The following is a 24,690-nucleotide window of genomic DNA, read 5'->3' on the forward strand; positions in this document are numbered from 1 at the left end:
AGAAGACTGATCTGCTCAGGACCAGGCATGAGCAGCCTTCATGGAAGCTACACCTTCTGCCGGGAGATCGTCTTGTGCCCGCTTCTTGGTTTGTCTGCTTTCTGCAGAATGCCGGACGGCCGGAGGAAGCTGGACTCGGGCCACAGGACTGTGTTTGTACTTTGAAAAACACAGAAACAGAAACCGGGCCAGGGCTGCAGGACGCCCCGGGACTGGCCTCGGGGGAAGCAGCCCCAGGGAGCTGTTTCTTCGGCCAAGTCCAGAGCAACTTCCTTCACCTCCCCCCTTTTCCCTTTTGTCTTTCAGGTAGCGAGGCTGACTTTAGTTCTTCTGGCAGTACCGGCAGCATCTCGGCTCCTGAGGTCCATATGTCCTCCTCCACTGCTGGAAACAAGCGAGCTTCTTTTCCACGCAAGTAGGCACCATCTCTTGTTTCTCTCAGTTTCTAAGTCACTTTCCCCGCGGGCTCACCTGTAGCTGCCTCTCAAGCCAGCGGGACGATTTTCGTTTTTTTTTTCCCCTCTTTTGATCACTGAGATTTCTGAGGGCTTTTGATAAATAATAAATTCATTTTACTGCACCTGTGATTCCGAACGCAGCCCTTCCTAGGTATGGACTGAAAGGGGCTTCCTTCCACTCACTCACTCACTCACTGTGTTCTTTCCCTTCCCTCTTTCACCTCCGGCCTTCCCCACCTAACTCGAGCCGGCGCCCCTCCGAGGCCCCCCCCCCCCCACACCCTGTTTCAGGACCAGTTTTTCACTGTCTCCAGACTCCTGTTCTCAGGGGCCCCAGTCGGAATTTCGTGCTTTCACCTAAATAGCTTTGGGGATGGGGGGCGCGGGAGGGGTGAGGAGGGTGTGAGTGTGTGGATAAGGCTATCAGTGTGGACCTCATGGTGGCTGAGCTGGCCTCTCACTTCTCACAAGTAGTTGGTAAAGGGGGGGGGCGGAGGGGGAACATGTGAACTGGGTCTTCCCGCCTCCGGAGCTGAGGCTTTATTAGCTCCACTACCTAGGAGGCTACACCTGTGTCACTGCCACTTCCAGACCTTGTTCTCCCTCTTGTTTACTCCTATTAGAGGCACAGGAAGTAGAGAACAGGGTAGAGAACACGGACCCGAGTTCAAATACAGCCTCAGCCCCTCAGTAGCTGTGTGACCGTGGGCAAATCGCTGCCTCAGTTTCCCCCTCTGTAAAGTAAAATGGAGATGATACTACTACCCCCTACCTCCCTGGGTTGTTTTGAGGACCAAATAAGAGGATATCTGTAAAGTGTCTTACCCAGTGTTTGGTACAGAGATAGTGCCTTAAAATGTTTTTCTTTACTTTCTTTCCCTCCCCAGTTTTATTGGAGACACTTTAGAGTGGGGACTTTTAAACTTCTTTTGTGTCATGGATTCCCCCTTACCCCTGGCAGCCTGGTGATGTCTATGTATCACTTCTCTGAATAATATTTTAAGAATTAGCAAACAAAATACTTAGGATTAAGTCTAATGTCCTATCTATGTGTCAGGTATTGTTTTAAGTGCTGGAAAATCCAGAGAGGCAAAAATAGGCCCTGCACTTAAGGTGCTCACTGTCTAATGAGGGAGACAACATGCAAACAACTATGTATAAGCAAGATCTATCCAAGGTAAAATGGAGATAATTTCAGAGGGAAGGTACTAGTATTGAGGGAAAGTCTGATTGCAGAGGGTAGGACTTTACTTGAGGCTTGAAGGAAACCAGGGAAGCCAGACAGTAAAGATAAGAAGGAAAAATATTCTAGGCATGAGGGACAAACAAGAAAATGCCCAGAGTGAAAGGTAGAACACCTTGTTCAAGGAACAGCAAGGGGGCTGATGTAGCTAGCTCTTCAGGATACATGGAGGAGGGCAAAGTATAAGACAACTGGAAAGGTAGGAAGACACTAGGTTGTAAAGGACTTTAAAAGCCAAACAGAGAATTTTATTTTCAATCCTGCTGCCAGTAAGGATTCACTGGAATTTACTGAGTCGGAGGAATGTGGTAGGGTTAGGGCTGTGCTTGAGAAAGATCACTGTGACAGCTGAATGGAGGGTCAACTAGAGAAGGGATGAGAGAGACTTAGGTTGATACCTAGGCTTTGCTCTTATGTGGAATATGGTGGTGCCTTCCATAGTAATAGGAAAGAGGAAGAGAGGAGAACTCAAGGGAAAAGATAATAAGCTCAATTTTGGACATACTGAATTTAAGATGTGCTACAGAAGTTGGAAATGAGAAATTAGAAGTCAAGAGAGACATTAGGACTTAAATAGGTCTGAAGACCACTTGCATTGAGATGATAATTGAAGATTGATTGCCATGTAAGAATATATAATGGAAGAAGAGGGTCTTACCTTCTATCTTAGAATCAATACTAAGTTTTAGTTATTAGTTCCAAGGCAGAAGAGATGTAAGGGCTAAGCAATTGGGATCAAGTTGCTTGCCTAGCGAAACACAACTAGGAAGTGTCTGAGGCAGATTTGAACCCCAAACTTCCCATTTCTAGTCCTGGTTCTCTGTTCACTGAGCCACCTAGCTGCCCCTCTAGGCTTGAGAACATACATATTCATGGATTGATACTTGAATGAAGATCCCTAGAGAGACAAAAATATCAAGAAGAAGGTGCTTAACAGAGTCAAAGGCTTTGAAGAGGTGGAGAAGGCTGAAGATCCAGAAAAGACCATTAGATCTGACAATTAAGAAATCACTGGGAGGCATCAAGGTGACTCAATGGATAAAGAACCAAGCCTGGGGATGAGAGGTCCAGAGTTCAAATGTGACTTCAGACACTTTCTAGCTGTGTGGCACTGGGCAAGTCATTTAATTTGTTGACTACTTCAACTCTCTTCTGCCTTGGAACCAAAACTTAGTATCAATTCTAATTCTAAGACAGGGGAGGGGGGGGGGGAGAGAGAGAGAGAGAGAGAGAGAGAGAGAGAGAGAGAGAGAGAGAGAGAGAGAGAGAGAGAGAGAGAGAGAGAGAGAGAGAGAGAGAGAGCGAGCTCTGTAGGAAAGCAAGGAAACGGTTTGTAGACAGGGAGAATTTGAAGGTTAGTGAAAGAGTGGGAATGGTAGGAGCAGCAAATTGTTGAAGAAAATTCAATAGAAGTAGATGAAGGGTTATAGATGGGCTACCTCATGGAGTGAAACAGGCTTAAAGGGAAGACATCTAAGTAATGTGAGATGAGGAGGATGGAAGAAGAGGAAGTCTTTGGTGAATGAACTAAAAAATTTCAGTGAAATATGGACTTCTATTCCCAGCTGAGAGGGTTGGGGAAGGAGGGGTGCTGAGGAAGTTTTGAGAAGGGACCAAAGGATTTGGAATGGCCATTGTGATGACTAGAAGGTATAAAAAGATTGCCTTGCTAGAGTGCAGTGTCAGTGAGATTATATAACAAATTTGTAGTGGTCCTAGTCAAAATGGTTTCACAAGTTTCTTCAGCTTTGTTTAGCAGCTTGCAGATAGGAGCAAAGGCATTGGATGGTGGGAATGATCCAAAGCTGGCTTGGCAAGGCATGACCAATGTTATAATAAGCTGACAAATGACTAAAGTGAAGATATTATAGAGTTGTAAAGATCATCAAGTAATCAAGGGAGGAAAGGGAGGAGAATAATAGCCAGTGATGGCATTGATGTCCTTAGAAACAGAAAGACATCATCCCTGGCTAACTCAAAAGAAAGAGACCAGCAGAAGGAATGAGCTGGCAATACCCTGTAGAAGAGAGCACTGGGTTAAAGAGATAACGTGGTTGCTGAGGTGACCAAAACAAGTATAATGATTTTGCTTATATTCAAGAGGAACTGTCAAGTTCCTCTTGGAATTTTTCTTCCAGCCCTGGGTTTCTGTGACTATGATCCTAATGTTTCCACTTGACCTAAAGAAATGATTGAACTTCTCAAATCTTCAGTTTCTGGTGCCTAGCAAGAAAATTATTTCCATTATTTCTCAATGGTGGTGATGAAATTTAGTTAATTTTTTAAAGGGAGCTGAGATTCTAAGTACAGAGTATTTTTGTTCAAAACAAAGCTGGGAACAGACAAAACCTGTAACAGGAGATTGTAGCCTGCAGGAGAAGAGCACGTTATCTCACTACCCCAAACACCCTATGCTTTTGAAATTGAGTGCCTCTGAGGTCACAGGACAGAAATATAAACTTTTGTGTGTGTCACTTACAAATAATGCTTATTCTTAGACCATACCACTTAATTTTAACCTGTTCTAGAAATTAACACATATCCATGAGACCAGTAACACAGATAAAGCAGACAATTAATAACATTGGCTTCTCCTGCTTTCTGGTTGTTGTTGTTGTTGTTGTTGTTGTTACTATTCTTTTTTTTTTTTAATTTGCAAATGAACTTGTGTTTTGGATTAAATATCAAGGTTAAATCAGTCAAATGAAACATATAGTAATCTGACCAGCGGTTGCTACATTAAGTTTTTTCTTAGTAGGTTATAACTTGAGAAGGAAGAAGAGGAAAATGGGTGATAAATAAAGACTCACAGACAAGTTAATTGATATGGGGAGCGGCGCTTGCCCCTGATAATATTTTCCTTTGAAAATTAACTAAAGTAAAATATGAGAAACAAGAGAACACATGGAAGTAAGAATCCCTAGAGTCAAGAGAGACAAGAGGATCAAGAGAGAATCAAGAGAAGGAGTAGCGCTGGCTCCTTTGCCTTTATTCAGGTGTGGATTGGGAGGTGTTCAATGAATACACAACATAGCACAGGTGTTTAACATTGGTTGAATTGGTAATGACAACAACAAAGAAGCATGGGTAAATCCAGTCCAGGCTTTACAAATGAGTTTGCTCTGTGTGCTATGTTAATGACCTTGCTCTGAACAAAAGCAGCGGGGCCAAGTCAAGAGCCAGCTCACAAATCATACACTATCAAGAGGTCTGACCATGTGCCTGATGATACAATATCAATACATCAATCTTACTTCTTAGATGCTTATATGTCTGGAATGCTACAAAACATCTGTGAGATTGTCATAACATGCCAAATTCTGTTCTGATTCACCACCATCTCCCAAATCTTGAATATCTAGACTGACTACCCCCATACCTGGAATGCTCTGGTTTCAATGTTCACCTAGTATTCCAGGCTTCTTTCAAGTTTCAGCTATCCCCATCTTCTGTAAGAAGCCTCTCCCGGTTCTCCTTAATCTTAATGTGTTCTGAGACTACCCTTAATTTATCCTGCATGTATCTTGTTTGTAGATAGTTATTTGCACCCTATTAAATGGTAAGCCCTTAGGGAGCAGAGACTGGTTTTTGCCTTTCTTTATATACCCAAGGCTTAGCACAGTGCTTGGCACAAAATACGAGGCACTTAACAAATAGTCATTCACTAACTCACTGACTGATTTTTGTGGTTGAACAATTAGAACACAGCTTAATGCTGGGGATAAATTATCTCTCCTTTGAAGAATCAAATCGCTACCCTTCCTTGGGTTGCAAAGGAAAGTGTTTTCTTAGACTAGGGCTGGAGGAAAGGCTACAAGAGATAAATGGAAGAGAAAGAATGGGAAGTGAAAAGTACAGGGAGAATCAATAAAGATATTTTAGGAGGGAATTTCTATGGATCTGACACATACCTCTTCTTGTTTATAAGCTATATCTTCAAACATGTATCATCATATTAAATATTTAGAGCTAGAAGGGAGCTTAGAGGCCATCATGTCCAACCCCCACATTTTGCAGATGTAGAAACTGAGGCACAGAGAAGTCAAATAACTTTCACAGAGTCACGCGGCTAGTAAGTTTCAGATACAGGTTTCAAACTTGGGTCTTTCCTATTTCCAAATGCAATGTTCTATCTATTTTGCAACCCAGCTACCTTTGTTATCCTTATCTTCTGTTTTAGAATCTATACTAAGTATCAGTTCTAAGCAGAAGAGCAGTAAGGACAAGGCAATGAACATTAAGTGACTTACCCAGGGTCATACAGCTATGAAGTGTCTGAATCTAGATTCAAGCTCAGCACCTCCCATCCCCAGGCCTAGTGCTCTCTCCAATGAGCCCAGCTACTTCTAAGGATTTCTCTTTCCCAGCTTTCAGCCATATTCCTTGTGTGCCTTTGGGCAGGTTAAAAATATATACATCTGTGTGTGTGTGTGTGTGTGTGTGTGTGTGTGTGTGTGTGTGTGTGTGTGTGTGTGTGTAAAGGCTGGGTATCTATTTTTTTCCTCCTGGGGGCAAATAGGAAGGCAGACTTTTAACCACTGAATGGGCCTTACAGAAAGCCTAATGAAAGAGTGCAATAGTTTGGGGTGGGATCTCTGAGGAGACCTAGTGTCAACATAGGTGGGTGTCAGGGGGTGGAAAAGACTGTCCAGGAAAACAACTTCTGGAGCCCTGAAACATGTGCACATGTGTGCTCTCTTGATTAGAACAGAACAGACAGGGAAGAGTAGACCAAAGAGAAAGGGCTGCAGGGAGGCAGCCAGGGAAGAGGTTACAGATGCACCCCAGGGGTGAGGGGCTGCATAAGCATGTGTGCAAGGGTGGATGCCTCTCGCTTCTTAGTGTTCCTGGTGGCTTCCCCTGCAGGATTTGAGCCTGTCCACTCCCCTCCCAGCTGGGTCTCTGTGCTCTCCCTCTCGGCTTCTCCTCCCGGCTGTCTTTGGGCTTGCCACCCAGCTTTCCACTCTTCCTCAGCTTCATTTGCTGTTTTATACTACATGGTCCACCTCAGACCAGAGGCGAGGGTCTGGCCTGGGCCCTCTGGTCCTCAGACTCTTTATTCCCTCATTTGGTGACCTCAGCAGCTCCTGTGGGTCCAATTATCACCTCTATGCGGTGAGCCCCAGATCTATATAGATTACATTTGTCTTTCTCCTGAAAGAAAGTTAAAAGAACTGAATGAATTTGAAAAACGAAGAGTTAGGATTAGGGGCAGCTGGGTGGGTCAGTGAATGGAGATCCTAGGTTCAAATCTGGTTTCAGACTCTTCCCAGCTGTGTGACCCTGGGCAAGTCACTTAACCCCCATTGCCTAGCCCTTACCACTCTTCTGCCTTAGAACCAATGCTCAATATTGCTTCTAAGACAGAAGGTAAGGGTTTAAAAAGAAGTTAGGGTTGGTAAGAGTTGGCAAAGAAGTGTACATAGAGGGTGAAAGAGAGGGAAGAATAAAAAATAATCTATGTGTATATGTACCTATACATAAATACATGTTACAGTAAACTATCACACATGTGGGAGAAATGAATGTAGAAGTTCTTGATTTATTTAAATTTGAAGACAAGGAGGAAAAGTGACATTTTAAAACTACCCAATTTCCTACACTGGTCATTACAAATAGCATCTTGAAATTTGTATCAAGGCAGCTACGTGGTACAATGGATAATACATTGGATTTGGAGTCAGGAAGTCTTTAGTTCAAATCTGGTCTCCAACACTTGTTCACTCTATGACCCTGGATAAGTCAGGGTCATAACCTCTTTGCCTCAGTTTCCTCATCTATAAAATGGGAGTAATAGCAGCATCTACCTACTGGGGTTATTGTACAGATTAAAAAAATGAGATAATATTTGTAAAGCATTTTTCAAACCTTAAAGGACTGTATAAATACCAGCTGTTGTTGATTGTTAAACTACAGGAGATAGAGATCTTGTAACATGGAAGATTTTGTTTCGGTTTACACAAGATGTATTCCTAACAAGTTGTTTGTGGTTGTTCAGTCATTCAGTCATGTCTGGCTCTTCATGACCCTGTGAACCATCCTGTCCATGGAGTTTTCTTGGCAAAGATATTGGAGTTTGCCATCTCCATCTCCAGTGGATTAAGGCAAATGGAGGTTGCTCACTGCAGTTATTAAGTATCTGAGGCCTGATTTAACCTAGGGCTTCTTGAATCCAGGCTAGGTTTTCTATCCACTGAGCCATCTAGCTGCCCCAACAAGGTCAATGTGAATCTAGTTTTTATATAGGTAATTGTTAAAGAAAGTATAGCTAGGCAGCAGCTGGCTTGAAAAAGATCTGAGGATGTTGATGAGTTTCCAAGGCTCAATGAGAGCCATGCAGGAATCTTCTTTAGGCATTTTATGTATCCCTAGCATTTAGCACAGTGCCTGGCACATAACAGATGCTTAATAAATACCTATTTATTGACTGACTGACATGATGGCAGCCAAGAAAGCTAATTCAACTTTAGGTCACACGGAGAAAGGCCTTGTGTCTGGGAATGAGATGTCCCAGTTAAGCTAGGTCTGGAAGATTGAGGTAGGTTCTGCATCTTAGGAAGGACATTGATTATCTGGAGCATCTCCAGAGAAGAGCCTTGAGTTCGTACCAGATGAGCCTACATTGAAATTAGGAATGGTGAGCCTGGAGAAGAAAAGATTTAGTGGAAACATGACACACAATCTCTCAAAGTTTGAAAAGCTGTGTGGAATCAGTCAGCCCATAAGCCTTTATAAAGTGTGTCCTAAGAACCAGTGCTGTGCTATATACTGGGGATATGCATGCAAAGAACAATCCCTAATCACAAAGAGCTTACATTGTAATTGAGGAGACAAGTACATTTATGAGTTTTTATATATCAATTTTGGGGGGGGGGGGAATTTTTATTTAGTTAATTTAGAATGTTTTTTCCAAGGTTACAAGTTTTATCTTCTTTCCCTCCCCTCCACCCAAACCCCTCCTGTAGCTGACGGGCAACTCCACTGGGTTTTACATTACATCACTAATTTAAAGTAAATATAAAATAGTTTCAAACAAGTAGTTTGAAGGGCATCAGGCACTAAAAGGTAAGAGAATAAAGAAAAAACACAGGGAACTCCCCCCATCTTAAAAAAAATAAAACTCTTACCTTCTTTTTTAGAAACAAACTGGGTATTGGTTCCAAGGCAGAAGAGTGGTAAGGGCTAGGCAATGGGAGTTAAGGGATGTTGTCAGGGTAACATAGCGAGGAAGTGTCTGGGGCCAATTTGAACCCCAAACCTTCCATCTCTACACCTGGATCTCAATCCATTGAACTACCTGGCTGCCCCTTGAACTGTCTCTTAAAGGAAGAGAGGAACCTTATGAGATAAAAGCAAAGCAGGTATAGAAGTTGGGAATACGGGATGATCAACGGAAAGTCCAGAGATAGGAAATGGATGTTATGTAGTTTGAATGGATCACTAAGAGTAGAATGAGAGCAATATACAAGTTGCAAAGGACTTTAAAAGCTAAACAAAAAGGTTTGCATTTTATTGTGGAGGCAATAGGAAACCACAGGAGTTGATCAATAAAGGCAGTAGCATAGTCAGATCTATTTAAGAAAAATCATGTTGGTTGCCGTGTGTAGGATGGAATGGAGTGATGAGAGGTTTGAGGCAGAGAGACCAATTGGGAGGCTGTTGCAGTAACCTACATGAGAGGTAATAAGGATCTGAACTAAGGTAGTCACTATTTGAGACAGGGGCTACATGTAAGAAATGTCATGGAAGTAGAAACACTGAAGAAAAACAGCTGCTTGATTACATGGGTCAAGGGGGAATATGCGTGTGGATGAAGACTCTAAATGATCACCTTAGTGCAAATATCAACAATATGGAAATAGGTTCTGATCAAGGACACATATAAAACCCTGTGGAATTGTATGTAGACTATAGGAAGGGGGAGGGGGAGGGAAAGGAGGGCAAGAACATGATTCTTGTATCCAAGGAAAAATGTTCTAAATTGACTAAATAAATTTTTCAAAAAAAAATGTCATGGAGTGAGAAATGGCAAGACTTGCCAACCCATCAGATATGTGGAAGTGCCAGAAAGTAAGGAGCCAAGAATAATGCTAAGGTTGTGAACCTTCCGCAGAAATAGGGAAATTTAGAAGAGGAGCAGTTTTAGAGGGAAAGAAAATGAGTTCACTGGCACTTGTTGAGTTTGAGATGTTTCTGGGATATCCAGTTTGAAATGCCCATAAGACAATTAATGATGACTTTCTTTGTATCCAAAGAGCTGAGCACTAGTGCTTAGCATTCAGCAGGTGCTTAAAAAATGTTAATTGTACCTATCGCTGACACTTATGAGAGAGACTAGTCTGGAGAGACAGAATAAGTATTATGTTTGTTCTTGACCTCCTAGAGCAGGAGTAAGAACAGTTGGTAGAAGATGCAAAGATCTGAGCTATCTGGAAAAGGAATGGACTTTCAAGTAAAGGCTGATTGTACATTTGTCAGGTAGTAATTACAATAGAAGCTAACATTAAAGTTAGCTGAGTGCTTTACATTCTCACTTGATCCTTCTGAGATTGAAGATATTCTTGTACCTATTTTATGAGGATGTGAGGAAAGTAATTAGAGTAGTCAAGCGACTTGCCTAGGGTTTCCGTGTGTAAGATGGGATTTGGGGAAGGCATCCAGCCTAATCATCCTGACCCCAAGTCCAATTCTATATATTATGCTATACCACCTTGAGGGTATGTTATAAGAAAGAATTTTCCCCCTCATATATAAGTCAATCATGATGTTTGTTACTTTCCCTTCCAAATCTGAAATTCATATTCGAACTTCCATAATGGAGTTTACCATGTTAATCCTTAATTCATTTGTCATTTCAATAACAAGCCCCTAACTTACTATTTAACTCAGGAATATGGCTGCTTTTTCCATTTGGCTTAAAGTTATGTTGTTCAAACCCTATAGTCACAATTATTATCCACTTTCTTTCCAAACTTTGATTTTGCCTGGAAATTTGTCCTGTTTGTGTTGGGAAAGAGCTGGGTTTATTTATGCCAGATTTTAACTGAAACAGAGGAATAATAACCTAAGCCAAAGTGTGCTTTCCTTTCCTCTGGCTACTTTATAAAGATCCCTTCCTACCACAGGACATAAAGTTGGTTTGTCAAAAAGCCATAAGGCCATCTGTTACAGATAAAGTGTCCCTTCTCATGAGAGGGAGGGGTGCGTTAAGGCTGATTTCGAGACAAACCTTTTTTTATTTCCTTTTTGGGGATGTTACAATTTATGTGTATTCTTTTATATTGTTAGTTAGATGAATATACTATTGTTTTTTTAAACAAATTTATTTCTGGCTTTACATAGAAATCACATATTGAATAGAGGGAAATTTGTAAGTGAGTTGGGAAAGGGGATTGTGAATCAGTAGACAAGAAGAACAAAAAACTACCTTTCTACCATTAAGGTTACTGTAATTCATGATGGCCATGCTAATTAGGTTTCTTCATCCACATGGTATCATTTCGGAGAGACAGTGTTACCATAAAATGTAGTTTGGTATATACTATAATCTAGATTATACTGAATGTGTATTAGGAACCCTGAATTCAAATCTGCCATTTTATTATCTGGATGGCTATGGGCAGTTATTTAATGCTCTTTGAACCTCAATTTTCTCACCTATAAGAAGTTGAACTAATAAGCACATGAAAAGGTGTTCTACATCTCTTATAATCAGAGAGATGCAAATCAAAACAACTCTGAGGTATCACCTCACACCTAGCAGATTGGCTAACATGACAGCAAAGGTAAGTAAAGAATGCTGGAGGGGATGTGGCAAAGTAGGGACATTAATTCATTGCTGGTGGAGTTGTGAACTGATCCAACCATTCTGGAGGGCAATTCAGAACTATGCCCAAAGGGCGATAAAAGACTGTCTGCCCTTTGATCCAGCTATAGCACTGCTGGGTTTGTACCCCAAAGAGACAATAAGTAAAAAGACTTGTACAAGAATATTCATAGCTGCACTCTTTGTGGTGGCCAAAAATTGGAAAATGAGGGGATGCCCATCAATTGGGGAATGGTTGGACAAATTGTGGTATATGTTGGTGATGGGATACTATTGTGCTAAAAGGAATAATAAAGTGGAGGAATTCCATGGAGACTGGAACAACCTCCAAGAAGTGATGCAGAGCAAAAGGAGCAGAACCAGGAAAACATTATACACAGAGACTGATACACTGTGGTACAATCGAAGGTAATGGACTTCTCCATTAGTGTCAATGCAATGTCCCTGAACAATCTGCAGGGATCTAAAAAACACTATCCACAAGCAGAGAATAAACTATGGGAGTAAAAACACCGAGGAAAAACAACTGCTTGACTACAGGGGGGAAGGGGATACTACTGAGGAGAGACTTTAAATGAACACTCTAATGCAAATACCAACAACATGGAAATGGGTTCGAACCAAGAACACATGTGATACCCAGTGCAATCATGCGTCGGCTATGGGAGAGGTGGGGGGGGGGGGCGGAAAAGAAAATGATCTTTGTTTCCAATGAATAATGTTTGGAAATGACCAAATAAAATAATGTTTAAAGTGAAAAAAAAAAAAAAGAAGTTGAACTACTTCAGTAGTCCCAAATTATTTTGAGTAGTAGAATCCTTTCTTACCAAAAAAAAAAAAAATCTCATATCTCTTCCCTACCTCCCAACATATTTTGATTGATTGATTGATTTTTTTAAACCCTTACCTTCTGTCTTAGAATCAATACTTCGTATTGGTTTTAAGGCAGAAGAGTGTTAAGGGCTAGGCAATGGGGGTTAAGTGACTTGCCCAGGGTCACACAGTTAGGAAGTGTCTGAGGCCAAATTTGAGCACAGGACCTCCCATCTCTGGACCTGACTCTCAATCCATTGAGCTACCCAGCTTCCCACCCCACCCCCAACATCCTTTTTATAGTTTCACTGTTAAGGACATACTTCTTGAGAAAACTGGTGATGGCAAAAAAAAATCTTATCAATTCAGCAATGTTTTAAATTAACTTATTTTTTTGAAATCAAAATATTATTTCTATCTTCTAAAATTACGTTATAGAGAAACTGTCAATCTGCCTTGGTAGTAAGAATCTCTACAATGGAAATTCCCTACATTAATTGATGTAGAGTAGTTATCTTGTTTTCTTCAGCTATATTTATCACTGCATTTCTTAGCATAAAGGATCTTATATTTTTTTATAAATAAATATTTTTGAACACTGTAAAAAAAATCACAGGTTTGGACCCAGAAAATCTACAAACACGTGCTTTGATCATTTATATACTTGTATATAGATTCCTAGAATCCTTTTCAAAATTCATTGGACCGCTAGATCTGTAGGTTGGGAATCATTGGACAAGGTGCTCTTTAAAGTCCCTTCTAACTCTTAATGTTCTATGAACTGGGAGATGCTTTCTAAAAGGGATTCGTGTAATTTCAACATTATGAAAAAGATGACAGTAGTTGGCAAGAATTGCTAGTGGGAATAGAAGGGTCCGAATTTTCTGAAATCAACATATTAACAGATTTGAAAAAGCCAAAATGGAACTTCTTGAGTGTTGGGTATTAAAAACTGTACTCATTGGATTAATACAGTTATGTTCTGGGATGCCAAAAGTTCATTTCACTGAATGGTGGCACTGAGAGAAAGACATCAACATGGGCTTTGTCTTAAGACTTAATAAAGAACTATGTGTTATAATTGAAAGCTTTGCTATCAACCAAGCCATAATGCCATCAACTGTCTCTCAATACTGTCCCAGCCCCCTTCCTCCCTGCTCCTTGCTGCTTCTGGGGGAGACTTGTAAAGGTGGGGCACAGTCCCATTTTAAAAAGAAAGATTAGCAGATTTACCAGTCTTCCTTGGCCAGGGGGGCAATCTGAAACCACCAGGTGTTAGAGAGAGATTAGCAGCTAATAGGAGCTCTCTCTCTGATTATCATAGGAATTGGAAGCTTATTGCAAAAGGGATAGTTTTGGGGAGAAATGTAAGCAGCTGTTCTAAGTATTTTGTACAGGCATAAGTCCTACTTTATGCATAACTATTTATGTGTACAGTTTTTCAAATTTCTTATTCAAAGAGAGTTCTGACTATATCCTATGTGATTGTAGAGGATATCTTTTATAGCGTTGTACTTGGGTTTGGGAAATGCATAGGAAAGATTGGATATTTTAAAGAAAACAAAACAAGAGAAAATACAATTGTCTCCAATCTTTGTCTATAAAAAAAACTAAGGAGTTGGAAAAATAGCTGATTCAGGATTTGTGCAGGGAGTTAAACAAAATGTGGAACCATAAATCAAAATGAATTTCATTAGTTTTCCAAATATTAAATGGAGCCATCCCAAATATAAATTATTTGTTTTTGCAAAAAAAAAATATGCATAAAAAACATTGCATTTCCTTTTGTTAAATCCCCTGGATTGGAGGAAAATACACTTTAAGAGTTTCTTGAAGGTAGTAGAATTTAAGCCACTATATTCACAGATCATCAGTTCACAGATTTACAGATAGAAGAAATCTTCAACATTATCTAAGCTTACCCCCTCATTTTACAGCTGAGAAGCCAGAAGCCAGAAGGGTAACTACATTGCCCATTGGTAGTTAAAGTGATGGAGCCATGATTTGAACTAAGGTCCTTTGAATTCATATCTAGCACTCTTTCTACTACACTATGACCTCAAAAAGGGATGGGCAATAGTTCCCTGGAGAGAAAGAAAGGAAAACTTAGAAAGAAGAATAGCTAAAGGAATCCTGAGAAAGCCAGTTTGACTTGGCAAATATATAGCCCCTATCGTTAGCAATTGTTTTTCCTAGTTGTTGTTCCTTAGTGGAAGAATTAAACAAAACAAAAAAAATTCATTCAAATAACTTGACATTTTTCACGATTTTTCTTTGTAGCCGTGGTCCCCATGGACGGAATAATGGATCTTCATCTCACAAGTCTGGCAATAGCCCACCTTCTCGGGAGAAAGACCTTCTGTCTATGTTGTGCAGGAATCAACAAAGCCCTGTTAATGTCCACCCAAATTATGGACCTTCATCCCCCAGTAGCAGTAACTCTGGCTCATATAAAGGAAGCGATAGCAGCCCAATCATGAGGTGAGCTCTTTTCTCTTTATACTAGTTCTTGGTTTATCCTCTTTGATGAACTTTTTCTTTCTTAATTTTTCTTTTTTCTTGTTCCTTTTTTTTCAAAGTTCTATATTAACCAGACAACTACATAATCATAACATTCTCCACTGGGGGTCAGACAGTAAAAACCATCACAGAGATAGCTTTGTTCAATAAGAACTTAATGAAAAGAGAGGACAAGTGAGGGTGGGGTTTGGCATTGTCAATCAACAGTTAATGAACTAAAGTACTTTTGTTAATAAGCACCTACTTATGTGCTAAGAAATGTGCTAAGTGCTAGGGATAGAAGTTCAAAGAATGAAACAAGCCCTAATCTCAAGGGGTTAATACTCTAAAGCAAGAGAAAATAATTACATTTAAAGTACTGGTATCCCTTCCACATAGCAGGATTTGGGGGCACCACTATGATCTGGAAAATTCATGTAAAATTTTTTGACTCTCCCTTCATATCAGAGAAGAAAGTTTGAATTTTTTCTTTTTTTCTGTTATGGGTGCTATAGAGTGCCTCATTATAAAATCTGGGTTAAGCCCTTGCTTATTGGCTATGTGTAGGCAATTTAAGATGTCTCTATATTTCTAGCCTTTAGGTGTCATTTGCTGGTTTCTTTTTGCACTTTAACTTTTTACTTATTTTAACTTTAAAAAAAGAAATTGTATATATGGTATTAAAAGATAAAATATGTTGATATTATATAACACTGCATATATTTTCTGCATTTCTGAGCCTTTACGTGTTATCTGCTGCTTCCATAAAACTCCCCCCAAGTTCCCATCTAATTTCTTATTCCAACCCATGATCTATTGAAATCACAATGGAAAAAAGTCACAAAGGGGAAGGAAACCTATATATACTGTAAGGATGATGTTAGAAAATAAGTATTGTTTTATTAGTTTAGAGATAAGTAAAGTGGCTGCTTGAAAAAAGAACTGGAATTTGAAACAGCTGAGAGAGTGTGTTAATTTCAGATGTGACAGTTATAACCATTTTTTCTGTGTCAATTACTCTTTCTTGCAGTTGGCAGAGACACACTCTCAGAGACTTTCTCTCAGGGCTGGAGGAGGTAACATCTTTGCCTCTCTCTCTATCTGAGGGAAAGATCTGAAGGAGCTCAGTGTTTTCCTTTCCCTACTCGAGAAACACTATTGAATATCTATTGTGTTTTTTAATAGATTGTTTAACTTTGAGAAGACCAAAGAAAAACCTGGTCTTTGGTTTGGACTCTGAGTCTATTGACTCAGAGTCCTAACTTGATTCTTGTTGAGACTCAACCAGCTAGCCTTTGCTATTTTATAATTTGAAAGTGAAGTTAAGATTTATGAGGAAATTAGCAGTAGTTTTTATTTAGAAAGTATAAATTTGGGTTAGTCAGATCAGGGAGGATTAGTGTAGCCTATGAAACACAGGAGAAGCTTATAGAACATGGGAGTTTATTTGGGTGGACTTAGAATCCCTTAGAATTAGAAATCTTTCTTTATCCTTATATATTTCAATAAATACTTTATTTTAGAATGAGTCTCTTTAGCATCCTTGTGCTTGGCCCTGAAGGGAAGTTCACATTTGAGCTTCATTTCATCACTGAGGATACTTTTGATTACCTCTATCAAAAGTATCCAAACAGTTTGAACCTGAATGGCGAGTTAAACATTTTTGAACTATATTGGAACAGTTTTTCCATCTAAATATTTTCTTTTTACAGAATAAATATAAAGAGAACAAATATAAAGTAGTGAAATGTAGTTTAGAAAGGGAGGGCTCTAATGGTTTAAGGACTCTGGGAAGGCTTTATCTAAAAGGCGATGGTAGAGTCAATCAGTAGTCAAAAAGCATTTATTAGGCACCTGCTGCTACCAGGCACAGAGCTAAATACTTGATTTGTGTCTTGAAGTGGGATAGGGATTCTATGAGGCAGAGGTGAGGAGAGTATATTCTAGGAATGGCAGACACCCATTCTACAGCTAAGAGAGCCTCATGGGTGAAGGGCAGAGAGAAGCTCAGATCACACAGAGTTTGGGACAGGGAATCCTGTTATTTTGGGGCCACATGGTAAAGGCTTTAAAAGCTAAACAGAAGAATTTTAATTTTGTTGTAGAAACAATAGGGAATCGCTAGAATTAATTAAGTAAAGGAGTGACAAAGTGACAAAGAAAATCTTTTTAGCAGCTATATAGGAAAAGGACTGGAGTGGGGAAAGATCTGAGGCAGAGAAACTTTGCATTAATCCTGATGAATCTTACTCCTTTCCAGCAAATGAAGGCAGCTTCCCAGTAGTACTTTGCCTCTCAGAGGTAGAATGGATAGATTCAAGAGCCACTATGTCTTTCTTCCTATGAAACTCCCAATTCTCTTGAGTAGGCACCCTGCTCGCAAAGGAAATATTCAGCTGTGTGCTTGCTCTGGGATAGAGACCCCAAAGTCACCCCCGGCTGCCCCACAAGTCAGTAGTGAGGACAGAACAGAGTTGAGGACTCTTGGCTTTCTGTCCAGAGATGCATCATAGGATGCTCCATGACTCCTTTTAAAAATCCGACCATTGTGAGAGGGAGATGGCATTGCTCTCCTTCAGAATAAAAGGACTTTCACATTGTGGAAGGGAAAAAAATAATTTCTAGCAGAAACCAGTTCTGACCACAGCATATACCCACCCCAAGAAACTGCTTCTGAGTGGTTTGAATTTAGCTTATTACAATTGGGATCTTTAAACAGCGACACTTTGCACAAAGGTTAGCTCATCCCTTCTCCATTCTCCTCCTCTCTGAACCCCTTTTCTTCTATAGCTCATTGTCCTTTTACTGTACTGGCTTGTTATTTAGCACAAGTGATAGTGCTGGCATGGAGACAATTGTACATTATTTTGGATGAGATCATTTCTTTGTATTAGAAATGCTTATTTTTGCCCCTTAAACCTTAATTTAGTGGATACTGACCAAGTAAATAGACAGAGTTATTGTCCCAAGACTTGTAGCTGCATAAATTGTAGGCCACCTTTCCAGATGAAGTCATCCATCATTACAATGCAAGCACCAAACATACTAAATCTTTTCTCTTTAAGCTTATTTTTTTTGTGTTAATTTTATTTTATAAGAAAGTAAACAGGTCAAAGCTAACATTTGTTTACTTGGTTTATTTCAGGAGGCCTGGGAGGTATATGTCTTGTGGAGAAAATCATGGTGTAAAACCCCCAAACCCAGAGCAATATTTGACTCCTCTACAGCAGAAAGAGGTTACAGTGAGACACCTCAAAACCAAATTGAAAGAATCTGAGAGCCGACTGCAAGAGAGGTATAGTGAGAGCACCATTTATTTTGCAAAATGTTCAGTAGTCACTTAATTTTCCATTACAAATAAAGAAAATGAAAAAAAGAATAAAAAAGCAATTTTTTTTATTTTATTAAAATATCAAAATTAGCTTTAATTCCTTTATCATTTCTTTCAAAAATAAGTTATTGTATAATTTGCATGATTCCACTTTTAAAAGTTAAATTTATTAGAGAAAATCATCAGCTTTTTCTGGATAAGTATAACTGGGTAATATTGTCAAGCCTCAAATGATAGGTTAGTGTAAAGCTATTTTTAAAATGAATGAACACTTCAGGGAGTAGCCCTGTTCTAGGAAAGGAACAGGCTGCATACATTGGCCCAACTCAAGTTCTGTTCCCATCTCTGCAGAAATCCTCTTTGGGATTTCTATATAATTTGGACAAGTGATTTCTTTCTCTGATTTCTCTGCTAAAGGGTAGTAGTTCATTATTTTTTTACCAAACCTCCAACAGATTAAAAAAAAAACTTTGACATGTTATACCAGTTAGTTGAAAATGTAATTCTTCATTGTATACTTCTGTTCTTGAAAGGCACTCCTGGAGGGTTGGTGATCAGAAAATGATTTTATTTTTAGCAATAGCAGTCAATGCAGTATTGCCCATGCAGGCATTGAGGGGTCTGCAATCTGTGTGAATGAATAGAGGGCCCATTTTGATCAAATCGTAGATCCTTGTAAACTAGAAGAACCTGCATTTTTCATTCCATATGTCAAAAGGATTAGACTTGTTCTGTTTGGCCATGGAAGATTGAACATAACTTAGCGCCTATTATTCTTAAATCTATCTAAGTTATGTTCAGTCTGAGGGAAAAACATATACCTAGAGCTGTTCAAAACTGGAATTGTGCTGCCCAGAGAGATCATAAATTCCCTATCATTAGAGATCTTTAATCAGAGATGTTGGAAGACTACATTGGGAATTTTAAAGGCAGGATTCATGTTTGGGGCAGGCTTTTCATTTTGATTTTGAGGCTTTTCCCCATCCAGTTCAACTCTGCATTTCTAGAATATATTTTTTTAGAAGTATGACCTACTTATTCAGACCAATTTGCTATGGAAAAAATAGGATAATCTTCCCTTCTTTAAATGGCATTCTGTCTAAGATTTTGAAAGATGGAATTTGAGGCTCTTTTTTCTCTTCAGGTTCTACAAATTCAACCTTGACATTTTGTAATTATTTCTAAAGCACATCTATGAAAATTTTCAATGAAAATAGCAATTTTTTTAAAGGAAGTCTAAAAGTATTGGTCATTGTGTGAATAAAGGGAAGGTAACAAGCTAAGAGAATATAACATTTCAGAAGTCAAATTTCAGACATTTGATTTTACCTTGCTAATTTTTTTTTGTTTATTTTTTTTATTTTGAACAGGGAAACAGAAATTGCAGAACTGAAATCTCAGTTAGCCCGTATGCGAGAGGACTGGATTGAAGAGGAATGCCATCGAGTAGAAGCCCAGCTGGCCTTAAAGGAAGCAAGAAAAGAGATTAAACAGCTGAAGCAGGTCATTGAGACCATGAGAAGCAGCCTTGCTGATAAAGACAAGGGAATACAGAAGTATTTTGTAGATATAAACATCCAAAATAAGAAATTGGAATCTTTACTTCAGAGCATGGAGATGGCCCAGAATGGATCCCTGAGAGATGAGCAGTGTCTAGACTATCTATGTGATTCCCCTGAGAAAAGTTTACCTCCCAATACCGCCTACGGAAAAATGGCAGATGCACGGGCTTTGGAAGACCAAACCATAGAGGAAGGAGCTGAAAGTGAGTTACTGGCCATTGAAAATGTGGAAAATAGCACAGATTTGTTTGAAGAGATTATGATGGCCACCACCACAGAGGCTGGTGACCTCTCTCTCTTACATTCCACATCCATTTCCTCACCATTTAAAACGAAGGCTTTTGAAATGGGCCCTGTTACTCAGGAGGAAGACAGCATGGTGACAGAACAGGCCATTCAGACTGATGTGGTGCCGTACAGCCCTGATGTAGAGCAGCTCATTCAGAACATGCTCAAGTTGCAAGACCCCCGACCCTCAAGCCCATCATCCCTGGATGAGTCTGAGGCTGACCTGATAGAGAGCTTCCCAGAGGCCACATCTGCTTTAATGGTGGATCTCACACCAAGTGATCCAAACTCCGCCATTCTTTTGTCTCCTATGGAGACGCCATACAGCAAGATGGAAGCTGAAAGTCACGACAACCGGGTCATGAGGGAATTGGATTTTATGGCCTTTCCTGAAGAAAGATTTGGCAATGTCATTCATCTCTCTCAGGCGGGAATCGCAAAACAGTACTGGAGCAGCAGTTTCCTGGTGGATCTTTTGGCCGTAGCAGCCCCCATCATCCCCACGGTCATGTGGGCATTCAGTACTCAAAGAGGCGGCATTGATCCGGTCTATAATATCGGAGCATTACTCCGAGGCTGTTGCCTGGTCGCCCTGCATTCTCTCCGCCGCACCCCGTTCCACATTCAAACCTAGAAGGTTGCCATCCTCCTGTGCCAGTTTGTTTTGTGTGGTGTCGTGCCAGGTAGAAGAGCAGCGTCTCTTGTGATGCTCTGTCCAAGAATGTGTCTTATCTAATGACAGTCTGTCCTGTCGTTTTGCTTCTTGGTATTTGATTTGCACTATATATAGTTGAATGCCTATTCACTGTTTAAAAGCCGGAGGTATCTTCAAAAAGCATGGAGACCTGACCTGGTTTAAGTCGATGTCCCTTAACTGTGGTATGGAAAGCATGCTAATGATCCTGCGGTGTTGTCTGAGGTACCAGCTCTTATACTAGTGGTTCAGAAAGAGGAGAAATAAATAAAAGGTTTGCACTTTCAAGGCAGCTGACATAAGGCTGGCATGTGTCTCCACGCTGTGCCCTGTGCCGTTTTAAAGTGTGTGATTGTCCCAGCATTTCAGTGGTCTTGTGCATAGCAGGGGATTGTAACCAAAAATAAAAATGCATTCTTGTAACTGGTTTGGAGAAGTCTTAATAGCTCTTTTAGTGTTTTACTTAGATTTGAAAAGCTATGAGTGTTGGACAAAGTTTATATTAAATGTAGTTCCAGAGTCTTAAATGAACTGTTTGTTCTTAAAGCTGTTAATTAATGAAGTTGTATTCAAGTTTACCATGTATTAACTTATTTTTTGCTTATTATATATAGTGTTTTATTGGAAATTATGTTTGTAATCACAAATTAAAAGCATGTTGCAAATGCAAAGTAGCGTTTTAATTTAGTAAAATATTGTTCTTCCTGAACCACTTAGGAGGGTAGAAAGAATATCCTACACAGACCTAGCATGCATATGGGATTTAATTGCCATGGTTGACAGAAAATAGGCCAAATGCATGATGTTGTCTTTCCTCCTGGGAGCTTCTCTTTCCTCTTAGAAATCCCTAAAATAGCAGCTCATGGAGAAAAACTTTACCCCATCTTCAAGCAAACTTGCAAACAGCTTGAATGAGAATAATAAGGGCTGGCATTTACATAGCCCTTTAAGGTTCCGAAAGCAGTTTTGTTCTCTTCTTTCTATCTGGAATTCTCCCACTCCTCACTTCTGCTTCCTGGCTTCCCTGCCTTCCTCCTAGACTCAAATTTGTCCACATCCCATGCTCTGCAGATGGCCTTTTCCATCCCCAACCCCAGTGCCTGTCCTTTGAGATTACTTTCTATTTTTTACTGCTTGTGTGTACATAGGTGTTTGCATATTGACTTCCCCATTAAAATGTGAGTTTCTTGAAGGCAAGGACCATGTTTTTTTTTTCCTTTCTTTGTATATCTAGCACTTAACATGGTGCCTGGCCCATAGCAAATTCCTAATAAATGCTTATTTTTGTTTTTGTTTTTAATTAAAACCCTAACCTTCATCTTGGAATCAGTACTGTGTATTGGCTCCAAGGCAGAAGTAAGGGCTAGGCAATGGGGGTTAAGTGATTTGCCCAGGGTCACATAGCTGGGAAGTGTCTGAGTACAGATTTGAACCCAGGACTTCCCATCTCTGGGCCTGGCTCTCAATCCACTGAGCTACCCAGCTGCCCCCTAAATGCTTGTTGATTAAATGATTTGTACTCCCTCCCTTGTGTGCTACCCCTTCTCTGGAACCTCAAATCTAGACACTAACATATTTGACACACTTCAGATTAAATTGGTGACTCCTTGCCTGTGACCTCAGGGAGCAGAAAACTAATTAAGGGGGCTTCTGCTCAGGAAGACTTTCCCTTTTCTTAAAAAATGACTGTCTCTGATCTGGAATTGATCCATACCCAATTTAAGAGTTGCCCTGGTTCCATAATGGCTGTGACCTTTGAGATACCCAGAAGAATGTCCCCAGGAGTCCCTGACTACGAAGGCTTCCCTCTTCCTGCCATGTCCTGACAACCAGGATTCCTGAGGCTACTTTGCACATTCCCTTTTATGTCCTTTCCCTTCACTCTGAAGTTGTTGGTTCTGGTCCCAATGAGAGGAATTGATGAGTTGACCTATGTGGCATCTGCCAGAGGTGGCCCCATATAAAGTAGGGATCAGGGAGCTGCTCTGGTTCCTTATTTCTTTCCCCTATTTATTTGGGTGTCTAAGGGAAGCCACATGAACTTTGCTTAAACACACATAAAAACACAAAGAAAAGGGAATTCTGTGAAGCTCTTTGCTCCCAGCAAAGAATGCTGACACCTTTATATACTGTAGTTTACCTCATTTAATCCTCACAGCTTTGTGAAGGAGGCTCTATTATGTATTATTATTCCTATGTTAAAATGGAGAGACAGTCACAGAAAAGTCAAGTGACTTACCCAGAGTCACACAGCTACTAAGTGTTAAAAGCAGTGTTCACACCCAAGTCTCCCTGGTACTAAGTCAGGCATTTTATCTACGTCAAATTCCTTCCCACATAGTTCTCTCTTTCTTGAGAGAGACACTGATTGTTTTGTTTTGGTTTATTTAATGTGAGCTGGCTAATTTTCTAGACATTTGCAAGGCCTCAAAGCCCAGTCCTATAATCATGAATCTATTAAAAACTCCCTCCACTACTCCATAATAGCAACTCTTATAGTTAAGAGAATTAGCTAGGGAATTTAGAGATGATTTGCCTGTAGCCAATCAAGCATTTATTAAGCCCCTACTATATACCAGACTCAGAAGTATGACTAAAAGCCAGGACTCCTTGACTCCAAAGCTAACCTGTTTACACACTTTCTCAAAGGATGACTATCCCATATAAAATCCCAAAGTATTATGTGCATGTGTCTGAAATTAAGTAGACGCAGGGTGTGTCTATTTTGTGGATCCTAGGGATATGTTATCATCTACTTGCCAACATCCAAGTTCAAAAGGTCCCTTATACATCCAACATAAAATGGCAAGAGAAATCTGGCTATTGATTTATCACATTTAATTTTTTTTTTAATTGGGAGAAAAATGGGTAGAAGCTGAGGAGAGGGAAAGAAATGGTGCTTGCCCCATTCTTTTTTCCCCTTGGACCAGGAGGTCCAAAATATTCTAGATATCTGCCTCTTCCTACTCATATAGATTTTCCCTGGATTCGTGTTCAGGAAGTGGCTCATCCCACTAACTATAGTGCAACAAACACAAAACTGAAATATCAAAGAACTGCCCACTTAAGCACTATAGGCAATTTGGAGAACTCCATCTCCACCCTGCCTTCTGGCTTAGCTTAGTGGAATGCATAGAGACTGCCATGACTACTCTGTCCTAATGTTGTTCTTGCCATTTAAAGATTTTGTCTTTAGCTAGAAGCCCCTAAGAATTTTCCTTAAAGATAAAGCATTTAGCCTCCCAGTAGCATTGAGCCATTTGAATACACATTAAAACTGCCCTGGAAATTGTTTCCCTAAATGAAGGGAGTTTTAACACTGAGTTCACCCATGCCAAAGAAATTTGGGGTCCAAAACCCCCTCAAAAGAAATTATATTCAAAATCGGCCAGTGGAATATGTGAATCTTCAGATGGGAGAGAGAAAAGGGGAAAGCTGTGGATGGAGATTGCCACAAATCCCAGGTCTCCTCTGTCAGTGCCAGAAGTCCTGGGATTTCCTGCTAAATTTTCCTTGTTACTATTTGAGAGAAAGGGCATGCAGGCTTCCTTAGTGGACAGTTTAGGATTTCCTTTTGAAAAGTTCAGTGGCTCTCAGCAGGAAACAAACAGTTATTTGTCAGGACAATAAAGTTCTCCTAGAACACCTTCCTAAAGCATGATTCCGGGCTACAATGTCCTGGACAAGTGGTCATCCGGATTCTATTTGAACTTCTCCAGTGACTTATAACTTCTTTTCCCAAGACAGTCAATTCCATATGTAGACCACCTTAACTGCCACAGCTTCCCTTTCCTTATATTACCTTAAAATTAATTTCTCTAAAAAAAATTCCACTAGTTGATTAGTTCTTTCCTCTTAACCCAAGCAAAAATAAGTCTCTTCCTCATATCAACTGTTCACTTATTTCAATGGAGTGAACACTTCATCTTTAGTTAGACCTTTCCTGTTTCTTCAACCAATCTTCATCTAGTATTGT

At 40.0% G+C, this 24,690-nt stretch overlaps 1 protein-coding gene across 8 annotated transcripts in view; it reads left to right on the forward strand.

The window, feature by feature from the left end:
- The window catches only part of SYBU (syntabulin), a 104,935-nt gene extending 83,550 nt beyond the window's left edge, over nucleotides 1–21,385 (forward strand). For all 8 annotated transcript variants that reach the window (XM_056823178.1, XM_056823180.1, XM_056823177.1 and 5 more), the window contains 4 exons: nucleotides 307–415; nucleotides 14,621–14,821; nucleotides 17,985–18,134; nucleotides 19,541–21,385. In XM_056823178.1, coding sequence (XP_056679156.1) covers nucleotides 307–415; nucleotides 14,621–14,821; nucleotides 17,985–18,134; nucleotides 19,541–20,654 — 1,574 coding nt within the window. In that variant the 3' untranslated portion in view covers nucleotides 20,655–21,385. The remainder of the gene's footprint in view (nucleotides 1–306; nucleotides 416–14,620; nucleotides 14,822–17,984; nucleotides 18,135–19,540) is intronic.
- Nucleotides 21,386–24,690: the final 3,305 nt, after the last annotated feature.

Source organism: Monodelphis domestica, chromosome 3 (genome assembly GCF_027887165.1).
Source record: "Monodelphis domestica isolate mMonDom1 chromosome 3, mMonDom1.pri, whole genome shotgun sequence".
Classification (NCBI taxonomy): domain Eukaryota; kingdom Metazoa; phylum Chordata; class Mammalia; order Didelphimorphia; family Didelphidae; genus Monodelphis; species Monodelphis domestica.